Source organism: Aaosphaeria arxii (genome assembly GCF_010015735.1).
Source record: "Aaosphaeria arxii CBS 175.79 unplaced genomic scaffold BU24scaffold_1, whole genome shotgun sequence".
Taxonomy (NCBI): domain Eukaryota; kingdom Fungi; phylum Ascomycota; class Dothideomycetes; order Pleosporales; genus Aaosphaeria; species Aaosphaeria arxii.
The window spans coordinates 2812840-2831042 of NW_022983474.1; the positions used below are offsets into that span (position 1 = coordinate 2812840).

Here is an 18203-nt window from a genome sequence, read left to right on the forward strand (position 1 = left end):
TCTGGTTCCCAATCCCCCTCCCCCACACAAACTTGTGCCATCGTGTGCGCTGCATCTCTCAATTAAACGTATCCCTTTCCATCCCAGCTACCCATCACGCACAACCGTCGCCATGGTCCTTCAAGATCTCGGTCGGCGCATCAATGCCGCGGTCTCAGACCTCACGAGGTCGCCCAACCTCGACGAGAAGGTGCGTCGTCCCGTGGCGATTTAACCTCACCCATCCATACATGTTAAGCTAATAGGAATTCGCAGGCTTTCGAAGCCATGGTCAAGGAGATCTCTAACGCCCTCGTGGAAGCCGACGTCAACGTAAAGCTCGTCATGAACCTCCGGCAATCGATAAAGCGATCCGTCGACTTCAAGCACCTCGCCGCGGGCGTCAACAAGAAGCGCATAATCCAAAAGGCCGTCTTCGACGAGCTCGTTAAGCTCGTCGACCCCCATGCCGAACCCTTCAAACCCCGCAAATCGAAACCAAACGTCATCATGTTCGTCGGCCTCCAGGGTTCCGGTAAGACGACGACGTGCACGAAGTTGGCGAGGTGGTACTCTGCGAGGGGGTTCAAGGCTTGCTTGGTTTGCGCGGATACTTTCCGTGCTGGTGCGTTCGACCAGCTGAAGCAGAACGCGACGAAGGCGAAGATTCCTTACTACGGTAGCCACACGCAAACGGATCCTGTTATTGTCGCGCGAGAGGGTGTGGAGAAGTTCAAGAAGGAGAGGTTCGAGATTATCATCGTGGATACTTCCGGACGACACAGGCAAGAGACGGATCTTTTCGACGAGATGGTGCAGATTCAGGACGCTGTCACGCCAGACCAGACTATCATGGTTTTGGATGCAACGATCGGACAGGCTGCAGAGGCGCAGGCACGAGCTTTCAAGGAGGCGGCTGATTTCGGAGCTATCGTTATCACGAAGACGGATGGTGCCGCCGCTGGTGGTGGTGCTATCTCTGCCGTTGCGGCAACACATACCCCTATCGTCTTCATCGGTAATGGTGAACACATGCTCGATCTCGAGCGCTTCAGCCCAGAACCGTTTGTGTCAAAACTGCTCGGCATGGGCGACGTTGCCGGGCTCGTGGAGCATGTGCAGTCATTGAAGCTTGACCAGAAGGATACGATGAAGAACATTGCATCCGGAATTTTCACAATCAAGGATCTACGGGACCAATTGTCAAACATCATGAAGATGGGTCCTCTTTCCAAAATGGCTGGCATGATCCCAGGCCTCAGCAACATGATGGGCGGCATGGACGACGAAGAGGGTGGCGCGAAGTTGAAGCGAATGATCTACATCTGCGACAGCATGACAGAGAAGGAACTTGAATCTGACGGCAAGATCTTCGTCGACCAACCTACCCGCATGACGCGTATCGCCCATGGTTCTGGAACCTCAGTGCGCGAAGTCGAGGAGCTTCTCACCCAGCACCGGATGATGGCTGGAATGGCCAAGAAGATGAAGGGTGGCATGGCGAACATGCAGAAGGCACAGGGCGCGATGGGTGGAGGAAACAAGCAGCAGCAACTCGCTGCCCTCCAGAAACGCATGCAAAGTATGGGCGGAGCGAATCCCATGGGTGGTGGTGGCATGCCAGACATCGGAGCCATGATGAAGATGCTCGGTGGGCGCGGAGGCGGTGGTATGCCCGACATGTCTGCGCTTGGAGGCATGGACATGGCCAGCATGATGCAGATGATGGGCGGTGGCGGAGGACCCGGTGGCATGCCTGGTCAGGGACGGGGAAGAAGGTAGATGGATACAGATTGTTGTTAAGTGCGAAAGCTTGTGCTTTGATGCATAGCCTCGGCGTTTTGGGCGGTACCACATAGGTCGATATCAAATGGACGTTCAGGTATGCTCTTACCGCATTCACCTGACATACCAGTTTACCAGTTCTGACCCGTACCCAAAAGTCATTCTCTCTTCGCTATGGCTCAAGTAAACGACACCAGATCCAGAAGATATGGATACCATACACACATATACACAAAAGATACCACGCATAGCTATAAGCGATAATATACAAATATACATTTTCTAGACAGATTCCTGTCGCTCATTTTCGCTGAAGCCCAATCATAGCTTGCTCATCTACCCTGTCGTCCAAAACACCAGCCTTTTGCAGGATATTCACGGTCTTATCAATGACCGCTCTATCAACCCCTCTCACATCATCCGCAAACCGCACCGTCTTGAGCCACTCCCTAGCATCCTCCTCCGAGTAATCCAGCTTCGTACTGATATACTGCACCGCCTCCTCCTGATTCTCCTCGAAATGCTTAACCCCCTTATTAATCCTCACCAACGCATCCTCCAGCTCCTCCTTCAACGCCGCCGCCGCCGCCCCCTCCCCACTCGACCAATTCTCCGGATTCAACAATCCATTCACCGCAACAATCTTCCACGAACTCCACGGCGTATAGATCTCCCCAACCCTCTTAATCTCCCCATTATCATAATACCTCTTACTCGTAAAATGCTCCCACATGAAGAAATCCGCCTCTCCCCCATTAACCCCGTCCCGTAGACTCTTAAACGTATTCAGCACCTCCACCCCAAACGGCTCCTCCCCTCCCCCCTTCCCCCCCAACCACCCCCGCTGATCCGCAAGCACGAAACTCATAACGTAACTCCCGCTCCCAATCCTCGACACCCCGACCCTCTTCCCCCGCAGGTCTTCCACGCCATTGACGTCCCCCCGCGCCGCACCCGTCGATATCGCCCAGCACAAAGGCGTCTCGACGTACGTGCCCACGACCCGGAATCCCGCGTCCTTGCGCGCGGCTTGCGCTTTGCCGAGCGCGGAGACCCAGCCTTCGGTCAGCCCGACGCCGATGTCGATGTCGCCGGCTTGGAGCGCGGTGACCATGTGTCCGGTTCCCGAGGGGAAGGGGAGGAGCGTGGCGGAGAGGCCGTGGTGTTTTTTCGCGAACTCGAGGGGGGTGGAGAAGTGCTCTGTTGGTTGTTTGGGTTAGGAATTGAGGTGTAGGAGGAGGCAGAGGGGAGGGAGAGGAGGATGTACCTGGGACGAAACCTATTCGAAGTGGTGAGGAGGCCATTGTGTGGGTTGAGAAGCTCCGGATGGTGCGTGTGGTGGGGTTGAGAGAGCGTAGAGTGCGGAGGGTTTGAAGCATTGTTCGGGGGAGGGGGTGGTACTTGTGTACCGGGTGCTGGGGGACAATGCGGGGGAGTGGCTAAGCAATTGCTATGGGTAGTCTTGCACTGCTGTTAAAGGGAGTGTTTGGAAATATGAAGCTCGAAAGTGAATAAGTTAGGTACTCAATTCGAGGGAGCTCTGATGTCAATTGCGGGATGTCGTCCGTGCTCGGATCTACCCTTGCACCCTTGTTCTTATCGTTATCGTATCGTTCGCGTAGGGGAGGGTACAGTGTAAGGCCATCAGCCAATAGTGGATGTTAGACTGATTGCGCATGCTGGGGGCGTTTTCTCGTGCTCGAATGCATAAATTCGCTTTTCCGTCTATCAAGTCATTTCTGTATCTGATCACATCATGCTCGGATATAGGATGCTGGTTTATAAATCAAATGCATGTCTATCGATTTATGGTTTGTTGCATTCATCTTTCCTCTCTCCATTGTTAGAATAGATCCAGCACTGATTCATTTTTTTCTCTTTACTTTGTTTATATTCCATACATTTTCTCTTATTAGCCTTTGCATAGGGACATGACCTCCATACGGGTGAAATCAATTGCCATCATCGGCGGCGGTCCATCCGGTGTAGTAGCCGCAAAATATCTCCGCGCAGAGAAAGCCTTCGACAAGATCACCATCTTTGAACAGCGTAGTGCGCTCGGCGGGACATGGCATTACACTCCCAACCAGACATCTGAAGACCTATTCGCCGTCCCTCAGATAGATCCAAAGGGGGGGAATCAAGATCCGACCTGGACTCCGGCTCAGAAGCACGAGGGTAAAGAGGCAGACAGTGCAAGAAAGCACAACGACGTCGCGAGTTTCCTGACTCCGATATATGAAGAGCTGGAAACGAATGTCCCGAAGAGTCTGATGCAGTTCCAGGACTTGCAATGGCCGGATCATTTACCTCTGTTTCCGAGCCATGGGGCGGTAGTGAATTATCTACAGGAGCACGGCAGAGAGGTCCAGGACTTGGTGGAGTACGAAACGCAGGTGATCAAGGTTGAGCCCCTTGATAAGAGTCTCACTGGAAGCTGGACTGTCACAACGCGAAACCTGCGGACTAGAGAAGAGAAAAAGGAAGTGTTTGACGCTGTCATCGTTGCTAACGGACACTTCATAACACCGCACGTTCCCGACGTACCTGGAATTCGCGAGTGGAGTCAGAAGTACCCAGGCAGGATAACACACTCCAAGTACTTCCGACGAGCAGAATCATATGCCGGGAAGAAAGTAGTTGTAGTCGGAAACTCCGCCTCCGGTGTAGACATATCCGCTCAACTAGTCAGCGTCACTGAGCAACCAATAATCTGGTCCATCCGATCCGCATCCCAGCTCAAACCGCTCCCCGATCCACAGCGGCCCGAGTACAGCAAGATATCAAAGTTCGTTCCTGATGACGGAAGCATACACTTCGACGACGGCCGTATCGAACACGATGTCGACGCCATTATATTCGCAACAGGATATTACTACTCCCTCCCCTTCCTCTCCAGCCTCAAACCACAGCCCGTCGGCGATGGCCGCCGCGTCCAGCACACGTACAAACATCTCTTCTACGCCCCTCGTCCCACATTATCGTTCCTAGCCCTCAATGTCCGCGGCGTTCCATTCACACTCGCCGAAGCCCAATCCGCCGTCCTATCCCGCGTCTACTCCGGCCGCCTTGCGCTCCCCCCATCATCAGAACTACTCGAATGGGACGTCAAAGCGCTCGCCGCACATGGCAGAACTCATCAATTCCACGTCCTGGACGCTCCTACAGACGGACTATTCATCAATGAAATGGCAGCGTGGGCGCTCAAGGCAGAGCGAGTCAGGGGCTTGGAGAATAATGGGCAGGGGAGGTTGGCGCCGGTATGGGGGCCGTGGGAGTTCTGGTGTAGGGCGAATCTGCCGGGGATTAGAGCGGCGTTTTCGGCTAAAGGCGAAGGGAGGACGAGGGTTAGGGAGATAGAGGAGCTTGGAGCGGAGTTGAAGGGGGCGAGTGAGGCTAAGAGGAGGGAGGCGGTGGAGGTAAGAGAGTCGGAGGTGATAGTGCAGGCGAGGTTGTAGGTGGTGATTTGTCTTTGTTTTGCTGTTGTTTACAATGTGTTTTGTGGTGAATGAACAATGCCCAGCTGTAGCGACTGGTAGGGAAGTAACCTTGACTCTTTCTGACATCGGTCCAACAATGGTTTGGAAGAGGAAATGCGGAACTGTAGCTGCTCTGGGTTTCCGCAGTATACTTGACAGTAAAGATCTCATAATTAGTCTAGAGTCCTGCCGCTTGTGATACAAAATTCGTTGGTTTTTCAAGTATCTCATAAGTAGATCTACACAATGATGTTAGTATTTCATGCTTTGGACGATTGGTACCCATCCACTGGACAGAATTGCAACACTTCTTGACAAAGAACAAGGCCATTTATAGCATAAGCCAAGCTCTTTGATATATATTCAAAGATCTTTCTTTCACTGTGAAAGCATGCTACATCAGGTGTAAAATGTTCTGTAATTCACAATGTATGATGCAGGACAGTATTTATGGTCAGAAGAGCCATGCTAACAACCCGGATACCACAACGACGACAAGCCGATCCATCAAGACTTACCCGCTCATTGCTCTTTTCATTTCTTTTTCTATGCACGTATAATGGCTAGTGCATCTTTTATAGGAAATGGTGAGGTTTCCGAACTGATGGCTGGTCCAGAATATCCGGTAAACCCTTATAACCCAGTTTCAAAACAAATTTTTGATCTCGGCAAGCGCCTCAGAGAGAATGGCAAATTTCCTGGAAGACTGTCTGCCTATTTCGATTACAAATACGATCCTTTGCCTAGCGACGGTTTAGATGCGGACGAACTGGAGATGATCAGACTGGTCAAGGTTGCTCAAGAACACCTCGATCGCTTGAGACATTTCGAGTGCGACCGTTCGAGCCACCCTGATTTGCGGTCATCGATCATGCAGCGAAGTATCAGCTTGATGAAAAACTGTCAAGCCATTTCCCAGGGAATCGCTGCATTCGAGAGACAGCTGGACTACTCGATACTTGGGAACCACGGAGCGTATGTTAATGCAACCAGAGATCTCCGTCATTCCATTGCCGACGACATTGATTCGGCCAACCGTACGGCGAGAGAGATCGTTAAGGAACAGCAGGCATTGTGGGTAGATTCTAATATCGATATGTGTCAGCTGCTACCGCTGACGGGAAGCTCGTTCACCTACGACGAGGTCATCCGGTTCTTCAAAGGAGAAACTGTGCAAGGCATCGACCCGAACGCACTCACAGGAGGTGTCCATGCCGATTACTTCTCAGAGCCCGTTGCCTTTTCTGCAGACCTGGCGGATGAGAGCTGCCCTGTATGTTTGGATCCTTATGACGAGAAAGAGCCGATTAGAAAGTTGGGATGTTCTCATGTGGCTCATTCGAGTTGCATTACTCAGTGGCTTCTAGCGGATTTTGAGCGCTCGGATAGCTGCATGATTTGCCGGGCGAAGTTTCACATGGAACCGCAAAATAAGGAACTTGTCCCGCTGAAAACGCTGGAGGGGGCTGCCAATTACGCGCACTTCAACTTCTTATTGACGTTAATTCAGGAGAGTCAGGTGACCCTGTTCACCATAATGAGCGAGATGTGCACCCCACCCCGTTGAGCGAGATGAGCGAGGAGGTTGAGTATGTTGTGTATGCCGATGCCTGAAATACCACAGGGTCGCCACGTTATGTCTGATTCTGGTGTAAATAGGTTTACAGGAATATCTTTATATTGTAAATTACCATCCAAAGGTTTAATTCTAAAGTCGTTCCTTCCACTTGAGCTAACGCTGACATTTTATCGGATATGTGAGCTGACCAATATTGTGTACATCAAGGTTTTTAGTGAAGTATGCGTTGCTTACCAGGCGACGATATTGCCTCTTACTCTATCATTTTTGACTACATACCATGTTTGAAGCCTCAGAATTGGATACAGAGCCTTGATTCCTGATAGAATGGCTTGCATCACCATTTATTGCACAATACACTTGAGTGGTAAAGTTTCACTTTGTAACGTCTTACAAAGTTCTGGGGTACAAAGATGTACAATCTTACCAAATACAGCCCCATGGGGCGAGGTGATCTGAGCAAGATCGCACAAGTTCATCAAGGGATTCAGAACGTTCTCATAAACATTGGGGCGATGAAGATGATGGCATTGAGCCTTGCTTCATTTGAAGTACCGTACTATACTGAGGAGGTGGATTGTGGATCTTGTGGTGGGAATGGTACGAAGACTTGTAGGGGTTGCGGTGGCCTAGGGGAAGTAGAAAATGATTCAGACTCGGAATAATAGGCGGCCGTGCCTTGGAATTGTTATGTATAATCACTTCAATCATTGCTGGTGGTAATATACGCAATGTATTTCCTGATCGTCTTCTGTACAATCTTTATTTTAACAATAGCGATCATCTTCGCTTAGTGATTTATAATGAAGAAAAGGTTCAGACACGGAATGACAAAACGGATCCTGCAATTGATCTCTCTAAGATTCTTCACTAGATTGAACTCCGTCTTATTCGTCGCACTATAACTTGGGCCGCTTCACGGTGGGCTCGTACTACGCCTTCTTTGCCAACAAAAATCGATCGATCAGTGAAGATAATGAGACAGGTGACACGACAAATGAGTACTGTACTCTTATATCTTCCTAATGGGGTCTTTTGAGTGCGTCACATCAGGCAATCGGATTCCGTTGTGTCCTACAAAGCATATAAAAAGGTACAAAACTGCGCTCGTCATGTGTTCTAAAGCAATCCAAAGAGAAATACTCTGACTACATCCTAGATCAGCTTCCATAATACATCACTTTGCAAAACCTTTCAAAATGAAGTTCATTCTACCTCTACTTGCACTCATTGCTTCGGCCCTGGCTCTCCCAGCCCCAGATGAAAACTCTCTCGCCTTGAGAGATATTACAGCGCTCGCTGAGGCTGAACTGGACGCTCGTGAAGCGTCTGGGCTGCTGGAGAGTCGTAAATGCCTCAAGAAAGGGGGTAGGTCATTTCTATATTTGTTGAAAGTACTTAAATAATAACCCTGGTACAGCAATCTGCTGGCAAAGTACCAAGTGTTGCAACAAGTTGTGTGCCATGAACAAGGGCAAAGGAGCCTTGACTTGCGGTGGTGTTTAGGCGCTTATCCGATGAAATTACCAATGGCATTGCGATTGAATTTCCTATTTATCAAGGAGATTATGGTGTTGATTCAAGGACCATTGGCAGCAGTGTGCGAGTGGAATGGTCTGTTAGTCACTCATTTATCATTGACAAAACGAAAAATTGGCTCATCAAAAGAATTGTATACTTTGTGGCTTGATTCCAACCACTCAATTAAATGAATTATCGATTCTATTAGATAACCTTGAGGACATGAAACATTTCATTTCGTGACTGGCTGCTTGCCTAGTCTACTCTCATGACCTTACCGAAGTCCCGTCATTCCAATCGTGAGATCATCGCACCATATCATTCATGAATTTTCGAGAGAAGTTTACCGATAGCAGACAGACCATCACGCACAAGCTGTGCGACGTCGTTGTCGAGGATCCGATACTTGCGAAATTCACCAAGGTCTAGCCACTTCTCCAGGCAGTCCAACTTCTGAATTGTCAGCATCGTATACTCCAGAATGGTCCCAAACTTGGGCTCGTATGTCTGCTGCATACCCTGTAATAGGAGGTTGTCGATTGCAGAAATGAGGTTGTTGTTCCCCCAGATACAAGAGAGACCTCGTAAAGGTTCTAGCCGTCCGGACCTTTTTGCCTCTCGTTGAAGGCGGCCGTGGCTTTCGCGATCTGCCTTCTCCCATCGTTCCATGCGTAGCCGATACTGCGTCTCACGCTCCATAAGTTGCCCAGTCGCGTAAACTAAGCAAGTCCACTCCAAGTCGGGATCGACTTGGGTGTCGAAGAGCCAGAGGTGTTTTGGTCCGATTTTCTGTTTAGTCCGGTTCTCCCATGCTTGGTATAGCTGCATATCTCCTTCATCATTGTTCAGGATGTAATACAATTGTTCTCGCACGTCAAGACAACCCGTGGGTGATGTCGGCTCCGCTTTTGACAGTAAAAGCCCGATGCGGCAAGCGACCATTCGGCGGTGACGCATGCCATCAGTTGTCCAGTTGAATGACCAGCGACGAAAAAGGGTTTCGTTGATCTTGGGAAGAGGGAACGGTGATCGACCGTCCAGATTGTATAACAAAGTCCTTTGAAAAGTCAAGAGTTCGTAGAGGCCGTGACTTTGTAAAGACTTGTACTCTGCTTGCTCCCTCGCAAGTTTGGATAAACAAGGGTACACTGGCGGCGAAGAATCAATTGCACTCTTGTACTGTTTGATGCAATACTGGAGTCCCTCCAAGATCTGTTCCCCTTTGCGTCGTGAGGATGGGGTTGGCGGAGAGGATGGAAACAGTTCCGCCTTCGCCATTTCTTCCAAGCCAGCAACCTCTTTTTTGATCAGTTGCAACGTCCTAATCATATGGAGCATGCCTTGTTCATCGGGGAACTCGGGATTTCCATGGTTTTCGGACATATTCACTGACCATGAACCAACGGTGATCTAAATTGCAAAATGGGGACTTTGAGTCCTTATATCTGATCCCCATTCGTCTCTGTAGAATGTCATGGTGAAGAGGCCGATATGATAAATTGCTATGGGGTATTGTACATGCATTACTTTTGAACATTGTTTCCTAAAATCGCGTGATTATTCCATAGCGAGCAGTGAAAGACTCTGTGTTACTCCAATCACCCGAGCTTCCTTTATTACGTTAACAATGCAGGCTTTTCTGAAGCACAGTGCAAGATGAATATACTTTTGCTGAATGGAACAAGCAAAACGGATGAACCGCGCTCTCGTCAAAATTGGCTTGACGCATGGTAGTCGCGTAATTCACACATAGTACTCGCAATTAGTGTAACCCTCTTGGGTAACATCGTGAACTTTTTTCCAACCTTTTAACAATGAAGTGCCGATCATGAGATGATTGAGGTTGATATCACTTCGCCAAGAAATGAATGATCAAAATGTTTGCAGTGTTTGATTGTACCCCGCCAATCAACCATCGCCCCACCTCGCCGTCATTCCAGTCACAACTAAACTACTTTTTTGGTCGCAACCACTTACTTCCACTTCACACACAAAGAGGAAATAATGGCGGAGGCACAAATCAAAGAGTGGCAAGACCGCGCCGAGGCCTTCAAGCCTCTCAACCTCAAGGCCATTGAGCCTGCTCTCGGCGAGCTTGATGCTCACCTTACTCTCCGCTCCCACATCGTGGGTTATGGACTGACCGACGCCGATACTACCGTCTGGAAGACTCTCCGCGAGAACCGTGTCGCCCATGCCTTCATCAAGCAGAGCCTGATGCCCAATTTGGGTCGTTGGTTCAGATACATCGAGGAGGCGTACCCACAGCAGACAACTCTCCCCGAGCGACCTGCTAAGGGCAAGGACGCAAAGGGTGGAAAGGAGGACAAGAAGGACGATGGTGCCAACTACGATATCGGTCTCCAGGACGTTGGAGACGGCACTGGCATTGTCACCAGATTCCCACCGGAGCCTTCGTAAGTTCTTGCATTACTGCTCAAAGACATGTCCATTAATAATACACTGCAGAGGCTACCTCCACATCGGTCACGCAAAGGCCGCTTTGCTGAACGACTACTTCGCCCACGAGAAGTACAAGGGCACTCTGCTCCTCCGTTTCGATGACACCAACCCTCTCAAGGAGAAGCAGGAGTTCCAGGACTCCATCGTCGAAGATCTGGCGCTCATGGGCATCAAGGCCGACAAGATCAGCTACACCAGCGACTACTTCGACGAGCTATACGAGTACTGCGTGAAGATGATCAAGGATGGCAACGCCTACGCGGACGACACACTCCAAGAGAAGATGCGACAGGAGCGCATGGACGGCATCCCCAGCGAGCGCCGCGACTCCAGCGTCGAAGACAACCTCGCCCGCTTCGAGGAGATGAAGAAGGCAACCGAGGAAGGCCTCAAGTGGTGCATCCGCGCAAAGATCTCCGTCGACGACCCGAACAAGGCCCTCCGCGACCCCGTCATCTACCGCTGCAGCCCCGAAGTGCACCACCGCACCGGCGACCGCTGGAAGATCTACCCCACCTACGACTTCTGCTGCCCCATCGTCGACGCCCAGGAAGGCGTGACGCACGCGCTCCGCACCACCGAGTACAACGACCGCGACGCCCAGTACCAATGGTTCCTCAAGGCCCTCGGCTGCCGCCACGTCTACAACTGGGGCTTCGCGCGCCTCAACTTCGTCAAGACGCTGCTCTCCAAGCGCAAGCTCACCAAGATCGTCGACACCGGCTTCGTCGACGGCTGGGACGACCCGCGCATGCCCACCGTCCGCGGTGTCCGCCGCCGCGGCGTCACCATCCCCGCGCTCCGCGAATTCATCCTCAAGCAGGGCCCCTCCAAGAACATCGTCAACCTCGACTGGTACTCCTTCTGGGCGACCAACAAGAAGCACATCGACCCGGTCGCCGCACGCTACACCGCGATCTCCGACGCGGCAAAGGTGCCCGTCACCGTGGTCGGCGCCCGCGATGGCATCCACACCGAGGAGAAGGACAAGCACGCCAAGTACACGAACCTCGGCAAGAAGAAGGTCGTCTTCAGCGGCAACATCCTGCTCGAGCAGGCGGACGCCGCGTCCTTCGCGCAGGACGAAGAGATCACGCTGATGAACTGGGGCAACGCGTTCGTGCGCAAGATCTCGCACTCGATCAACCCGCTCGCGTCCCCCGCGGGTCTCTCCACCGTCACCGGGCTAGAGCTCGAACTCCACCTCCAGGGCGACGTCAAGAAGACCAGCAAGAAGGTTACTTGGCTCTCTGCGGATCAGGACCTCGTCCCCGTGAAGCTCGTCGACTTCGACTACCTCATCACGAAGGATAAGCTCGAGCCCGAGGACGAGCTCGAGAAGTTCCTCAACCCGAACACGAAGACCGAGACCACGGCATTGGCCGACTGCAACGTCGCGAACCTCAAGGTCGACGACATCATTCAGTTCGACAGGAAGGGCTACTTCAGGATTGACGAGGCGTTCGCCCATGGCAAGCCCGTCGTCGCGTTCCAGATCCCCACTGGCAAGAGCAAGTAGACAAAACTATAGCACTTTCGTAGAACAATCAAAAGTCGTATCAAGTTCAAACATCAGCATCACAAATTTCCACATTGCGCATAACTCTAAACCAGACAAGATACCAATCATACTTTTAAACTCTCTTAATTTCATTTCCTAAACAATTTGTGCACATGAATTTTCTCCGTTCCTGAACATAGCCCCCGCCCATATGAGCAAGGGGGGAATAAAGTGTGATAATGCTATGCAATGTTTCTCAAACGCCTATCCCAAATCCCACCTCCCCAATAACAAAAAAATCGTGCGCACTATACTCGTACAGCAGCAGAAAGACCGTCAAGAAGCCAGAGAAAACAAGTCGTAAATGTGAAGAAGAGGAAAAAACGCCGCCGTGTTATGCAGCCGAGCGCCATAAAAGAAAGGAAAGTCAGAGAAGAGAAAAAAATTGACAAAAAGAGGCCGTCTTAATCGCGCGCTTTTTTCATGAAGAGGTGTTAGCTGGGAAAGCGGTACCTCTTGGACAGACATTACAAGGCTGAGGAAAGAAAGGGAAACCGTAAAATGGAAAGAGGGGAGAAGGCAATGAAGTGTCAACCTCGAATCCCTCGAAACCCAGAATTGAACAGAACAACAGTATGTTTTGCGTCACTTCTTCATATGGGGTGAACATGCCTAATTGCACTCCCATTGAGCGAAGACGCACCACCTAGCACTCCTGTCCGCGAGCACTAATCCCCTCCAGGTACCCTTCTCTCCGATCTTGATTACCGTCTCCCAGACACTGCCCTCTATGACATCTGAAGTGGACATCATATGCTCGCTCTTTCTTGTAAGGCGGATGATCTTGCCGGTCGGGGTCTGGATTGCCAATTTCGCTGGCTTCATCGAGGACGGATTCGAGGAAGAAGAGTTCGACGATGAGTTCGATGGATGGGAGAAGTTGGAGCCAGATGCTGAGATGGATTGCATGGACATGGCGGAGGCGGGACGGGCAAAGGGGTTAGGGCTTACACGGCCGCTGGGGGCGGCGATAGCGTCAGGGGAACGGGTCAGGGATGATGGGTGCTGCCGCACGGTGAAAACGAAAGTGTTGTTGAGTGCGAGATTGGCACACTGAGGTTGTGCAACGTAGAGATCGTGGCGTTGGGCATGGGGAGTTGGGTGCAGGGTGAGGAACGAGTACGGTGGGTTGACGCCTGTATGAGTGATAGGCAAGCCAAGCGCCAGCGAGTGTGGGTTGAGTTTGTTGGAGTGCTGTGAAACTGGTCAGCAAAGCTCATGTCGATTAAGCACAGCTGTGTGCAAATCTTATCAACTTACCATAAGACCACGAGGTCCAGCGTATACCTTCAACACTCCATGACCCTCATCGCCCGGGAGAAGTGCCTTGATGGTGTAGCGTTTCTGACCACCCTTCCATTCTGCCTGTGCAAGGGCAGGCTTCCGTATTACATCACCACTCTCATAGTAATCACCATCTACATCCTGAGAGACTGCTTTTGCCTCGACTTCTGCAAAGCATTCTACGTCTTCAGGGACTGTGATGTATACGTGGGCCAACTCAAGACCATCCAGATTCAGCAGGCTAGTATCGAAGTCGACCGTCTGGAGACTATGCTTGAAGTACGTAGGACAAGCGCACGGTAGAGCCATTAGGATCTCATGCGGCTGTGGTGGACAGATGTGCTGCTGCTCAGGTAAGAGGGGTACATGCGTGTAGCATATCTCCATCGGTCGTGCAAGGAAGTACCAGCCGTCGGCGACCTGGGATCCAGCATCGGAATACTGAGCGCGCTTAGGATTTGTTGGACCGGCAAGTGAGCAGTCCATGATACGCCATTCCCCTTCGACGATCACGGCATTCCAGAAGTGATTCGGTCGCGCGACGCTCTCCAGGTCCAAAGGCTCGCCGGGAGTTTTGAGATAACCACGCACGACCTCGGCGTGGAGTCCGACCGAAGCACACATTTCTGCGACAAGCAGCGCAACTTCTTCCGAACATCCTCGCTTGTTCTGGATCACTTGTCGGGTATCGATATCTCCTTCGAAATCTTCATCCCATGAAACACGCTCACTAACCCATGTGAATATTGCCCGCAATCGCTGGACGTCGCTACGATACGGTCGGCAGACGTAACCTTGTGCCAATTGGGAGGAAGTTGTTCCAAGCGGTATACTGTTGATGAAACGTGCGCTCTTGTCGACCAGACCAAGATTCGAGGTGGTGAAATTGGTGGGCTCTGCGATTGGCAGGCCATCAAGACCCTCGTCTCCTTCTGCAGATTCGTAAAGGACCTCAACCGGGTTGAGTACGGGAATGTCAAGCATTTGACATCTGTCTGCTCTCTCCATTCGCTCATTCTTGCTCAGGGAATTAGATCTGTTGACGTCTCGGCGGACTTGAACCCAGTCCACGCCGCCATTCATTCCCATATCACGGGAACCATGAGACTGGACTGCCGTTCCACCAGCTATTCCTGTTGGTGCGTTGTTGTCCAATCGGCTCGCGGCTCTCGAAGCTGCCCTGCTTGCTGCTCTTGAGCCAGGTCTGCTGATTGAGCTGGTGGCAATCGTACTTCGAGCATTCGCTGCTTGGGTCTTTGCACTATCGATCATCTTGCGGAAGAAACCGCTCCTCTTCGGCTTCGGTGCGGTGAGCCCTCCAAGGGGATCCTGTCCTTCTGGCATAGGATCATTCCATTCTTCTCGTTGTTGATGGCTTGTTGAAGGTCGAGGTTGAGAAGCATGGCTGGAGTGATATGTGACGCCCGTGAAAGGTGTCTCCGGCCTTCCATCGTCGAACCCGTATCCTTTGGCCGTTTGGGTAGTCTCAATGGTACTCATTGGTCTGTTCTTACTCAGCTTCTTGCGGTAGAAGCTTCCTGCGCTTGTCGCGCTCATTCCAGTAGCAGAATGTCCAGACATTAGAGTATGATGCGTGCTATTAGTAGCGCTCGTAGAGTTGGTCTTCGTCGTGAATGTGCGGCCCAAGACGTTTCGTCCTATCTCATACGCAGATTTCCTATGTCGAAGAGTTTTCGATTCCTTACGCTCAAGATCCGGCTCGTCGTTCTCCAAAGTGGAGCCTGACCTATTGCGATACATTGGGTTCTTCGGCGGTGGCGCAGGCGGGGGACCATCTGTATCTTGGGGCATGAATAGCTCGTCTTTCTTGTTGCCTTGGTTCTCCTCCTGCTGCATTTTACGAAGGCGACTCTCCATGCGCTGGACGTAGCTCTGTACTTGAGGCGGGTTTTCATCGAGGTCGTCATCATCGGGGTAAACAACCTGGCTTTGGGCGCGGACCTTCTTGGCCGATGCCTTGTAGACTTCATCGAACGCTTCTGGAGACCATATTGAGGGCGGTGTTGCTGGTTCATCGGGAGAAGTTTCACTACGAGACATACTCATATCCTGGAGCGAAGACATCACATCGTTCATGGCGTTTGTAAGTGGCGAGGGTGTAAAGTTACCACGGGTCGTCGCACGCGGATCAGGAGATGGCGGAGCAGGTGTGTGGTAATCATGCTGCGGTGGTGCAGGAGATGGCACGCGGCTGGGATTGTAGGCAACGCGATGAGGAGGTGGAGGCGGAGGCGGCGAGTCGACATCTTGATATGGGGCAGGAGACGGCTCTCGGAATGGAGCTGGGGATGGTCCACGAGAATAAGCTTCATATTGCTGAGGAGCAGGTGAAGGCCCACGAGAATAAGCCTCGTATTGCTGAGGAGCTGGTGAAGGTCCACGAGAATAGGCTCGATACTGTTGTTGAGGCGCAGGCGACGGTTCACGAGAGTAGATTTCTGGAGCTGGAGAGGGACCACGGTCATATGCTCGATACTGGAACGACGGGGCAGGAGATACTGCCCGCGAATGGGAGTGATATTGCGGTTGAGGTGCAGGGGACACCGCTCGAGAGTGTTGTTGGTACTGGAACGATGGAGCAGGTGATACGGCTCTTGGATCCCGCTGGTATTGGAATGATGGTGCTGGAGACACGGCTCGCGGTTGTGATTGATAATGGGGTTGAGGTGCTGGGGATACGGCTCGATGTTGATAGTGATGCTGTACGGGAGGTGCAGGCGACACGGCTCTGTGGTTGTAATGATGCTGCACGGGCGGTGCTGGTGATGCAGCTCGCTGATAGCTTTGGTACTGTGCAGGAGGCGCAGGTGACGGAGCACGAGAGTAATCGGCTGGCGGCAATGGAGATGGCGCCCGTGATTGTACCAGTCGTGATGGCGCAGGACGAGGCGACACCGCGCGAAGATTTGAAGGAACAGCAGGTACAGGTGAGGCAGTCTCGCGGCTTTCAGTGGAAGACCTCTTCATCGACGAATACGGCTTATGTGTCTTCTGCCCTGCATTCGACCCGCTCGGTGATAAACCTCCAGCCTTCTGTATCTGGCGTTTGGCGGCCTCTGGGTTCGGCTGAGATGCAGCGGCATAGGCGGTGAAGGGCTTCCTAAACATGCTTTTCGCCTTCTGCGGCACTTGCTTAGGCTGAGCACTGTTCTGCCGCGAGATGCTTCCTCCGCTGGTCCTTGGGCTGACATTTCGATTCCACGGTTGGAAAGACTCGTCGAGTAACTCGACGAAGTTGGATGGGAACAGTCCGACCATGCGTCTATCCCGCTTCAGCCTTCCCATCCACCATGAACCGTCTCCCGCATTAAGACATTCGATGAGATCGCCTTCGATGAATCCGAGATCGCGTTTCGTCTATAATGAGAATGTTAGTATGTCCGCCGCGGTGTCATCATGGTAGTTTTCCAGAAAACATACCTCACCGCCCCATGAGTAGACAGCCTTGCACCAACATGGAAACCGTGTGGGCAATGCTTGTGCACCTGGCGCCATTTCGAATGTTTGTTATTATAATCCAAACTCAGATCAAATTCAGTTGTTGATCCTATTGCAACTCATCCAGCGAGTGTATGATGGCGCGACGACATTCGTTGTTTGATCGATATACGAGAGCGGAGGGCACGAGACGTGGATGCAGATGGCTAGGTAGGATAGCAAAGTAAAAATGAGTGAGTGTATGTGATGTGATTCGAGTCACGTCCGTCCAAAGGGAAACCGAACACAAAGCACTGCTCAAGAGTGACGATGTTGGTAGCAGTGGGGAGCGATAGTAAGGGCAACTAATGGACGGACATGGGGGAGAGATAATAGGTAAGGTAGAGGTAGGTGAGGCTAGAGGGAATAGTCGATTCTCGTGTGTTTACAGGCGGCGACTGACCGCGCGTTACCCCAACAACGACAGCCAACCAACCATCCCAGCCGCAACCCCGGACACGCCAACCGCTAACAACTCCAAACCCCAAACACCCAACCATGTCTCCATCTCACGTCTCACCACGTCACACCTCTCTTTCCGAAAGCGTCTCTTGAACTATCGAAATCGAAGACATCCTGCGACATCGCAAGGGGTGAAGCAGCAGGACTCGGAGAGTGTTTGTTTGTCGAGATGTCCTTATCAACCACCATGACAACACCATCATCGCCAATGGTGCCCTTCGAACTTCATATCAATACTAATTATTCACTTTCATAAATTATCCATTGCCTTTGCTTTCTTAAGTGAGCGGGTTGAAGATGATCAACACCCACATCACCAGGTCACCGCCTCCAGGTCTCGCTTGTCAATGACGCTCAGTGCGAGAAAAGTCGGTCTCAGCAGAGAATGGCATCAAGTCCCCTAGTTAACTACAATCAACATCGACGTGCATTCAACGAAGTCTCTTGCTGGTACTCCGTACTCTCTTCACCAGGATTACCCCTAGCATTAGCTCTCCTCTTCGAGTTCTGTACAGGGCACAATTCGGGTGCAACCTCGACTATGCGCCAAGGCTGTCAACGAGCTCGTAGCAGTTTCCCTCGCGTCCTTGCT

General features: G+C 51.6%; 7 protein-coding genes across 7 annotated transcripts; 5 read left to right on the forward strand and 2 right to left on the reverse strand.

Moving 5' to 3' along the window:
- The first annotated feature begins 38 nt into the window (after positions 1 to 38).
- Positions 39 to 2048, forward strand: BU24DRAFT_383406 (signal recognition particle protein). Its single transcript, XM_033524805.1, has 2 exons — positions 39 to 190; positions 256 to 2048. The coding sequence occupies exons 1-2, from the start codon at positions 113 to 115 to the stop codon at positions 1759 to 1761; spliced, it is 1584 nt and encodes a 527-aa protein (XP_033389700.1). The 5' UTR covers positions 39 to 112; the 3' UTR covers positions 1762 to 2048.
- Positions 1952 to 3323, reverse strand: BU24DRAFT_383408 (uncharacterized protein). Its single transcript, XM_033524806.1, has 2 exons — positions 3032 to 3323; positions 1952 to 2964 (listed from the first exon to the last, which is right to left on the reverse strand). The coding sequence occupies exons 1-2, from the start codon at positions 3141 to 3143 to the stop codon at positions 2066 to 2068; spliced, it is 1011 nt and encodes a 336-aa protein (XP_033389701.1). The 5' UTR covers positions 3144 to 3323; the 3' UTR covers positions 1952 to 2065.
- A 288-nt stretch (positions 3324 to 3611) lies between these two features.
- BU24DRAFT_417026 (flavin-containing monooxygenase) lies at positions 3612 to 5437 on the forward strand. The gene has a single exon (XM_033526613.1). It carries the CDS (start codon positions 3696 to 3698, stop codon positions 5220 to 5222), a length of 1527 nt encoding a protein of 508 aa, XP_033389702.1. The 5' UTR covers positions 3612 to 3695; the 3' UTR covers positions 5223 to 5437.
- Positions 5438 to 5802: 365 nt separating this feature from the next.
- BU24DRAFT_457346 (uncharacterized protein) lies at positions 5803 to 6810 on the forward strand (the record flags this gene model as incomplete). Its single annotated transcript, XM_033531532.1, has 1 exon — positions 5803 to 6810. The coding sequence occupies one exon, from the start codon at positions 5803 to 5805 to the stop codon at positions 6808 to 6810; it is 1008 nt and encodes a 335-aa protein (XP_033389703.1).
- A 1211-nt stretch (positions 6811 to 8021) lies between these two features.
- Positions 8022 to 8328, forward strand: BU24DRAFT_457347 (uncharacterized protein; the record flags this gene model as incomplete). Its single annotated transcript, XM_033531533.1, has 2 exons — positions 8022 to 8190; positions 8243 to 8328. 2 exons carry the CDS (start codon positions 8022 to 8024, stop codon positions 8326 to 8328), a joined length of 255 nt encoding a protein of 84 aa, XP_033389704.1.
- A 394-nt stretch (positions 8329 to 8722) lies between these two features.
- BU24DRAFT_417027 (uncharacterized protein) lies at positions 8723 to 10132 on the reverse strand. The gene is made up of 3 exons (XM_033526614.1): positions 10010 to 10132; positions 8862 to 9954; positions 8723 to 8793 (listed from the first exon to the last, which is right to left on the reverse strand). Exons 2-3 carry the CDS (start codon positions 9724 to 9726, stop codon positions 8759 to 8761), a joined length of 900 nt encoding a protein of 299 aa, XP_033389705.1. The 5' UTR covers positions 9727 to 9954; positions 10010 to 10132; the 3' UTR covers positions 8723 to 8758.
- Positions 10133 to 10267: 135 nt separating this feature from the next.
- Positions 10268 to 12425, forward strand: BU24DRAFT_446398 (glutamyl-tRNA synthetase). The gene is made up of 2 exons (XM_033530768.1): positions 10268 to 10760; positions 10813 to 12425. The coding sequence occupies exons 1-2, from the start codon at positions 10348 to 10350 to the stop codon at positions 12323 to 12325; spliced, it is 1926 nt and encodes a 641-aa protein (XP_033389706.1). The 5' UTR covers positions 10268 to 10347; the 3' UTR covers positions 12326 to 12425.
- Positions 12426 to 18203: the final 5778 nt, after the last annotated feature.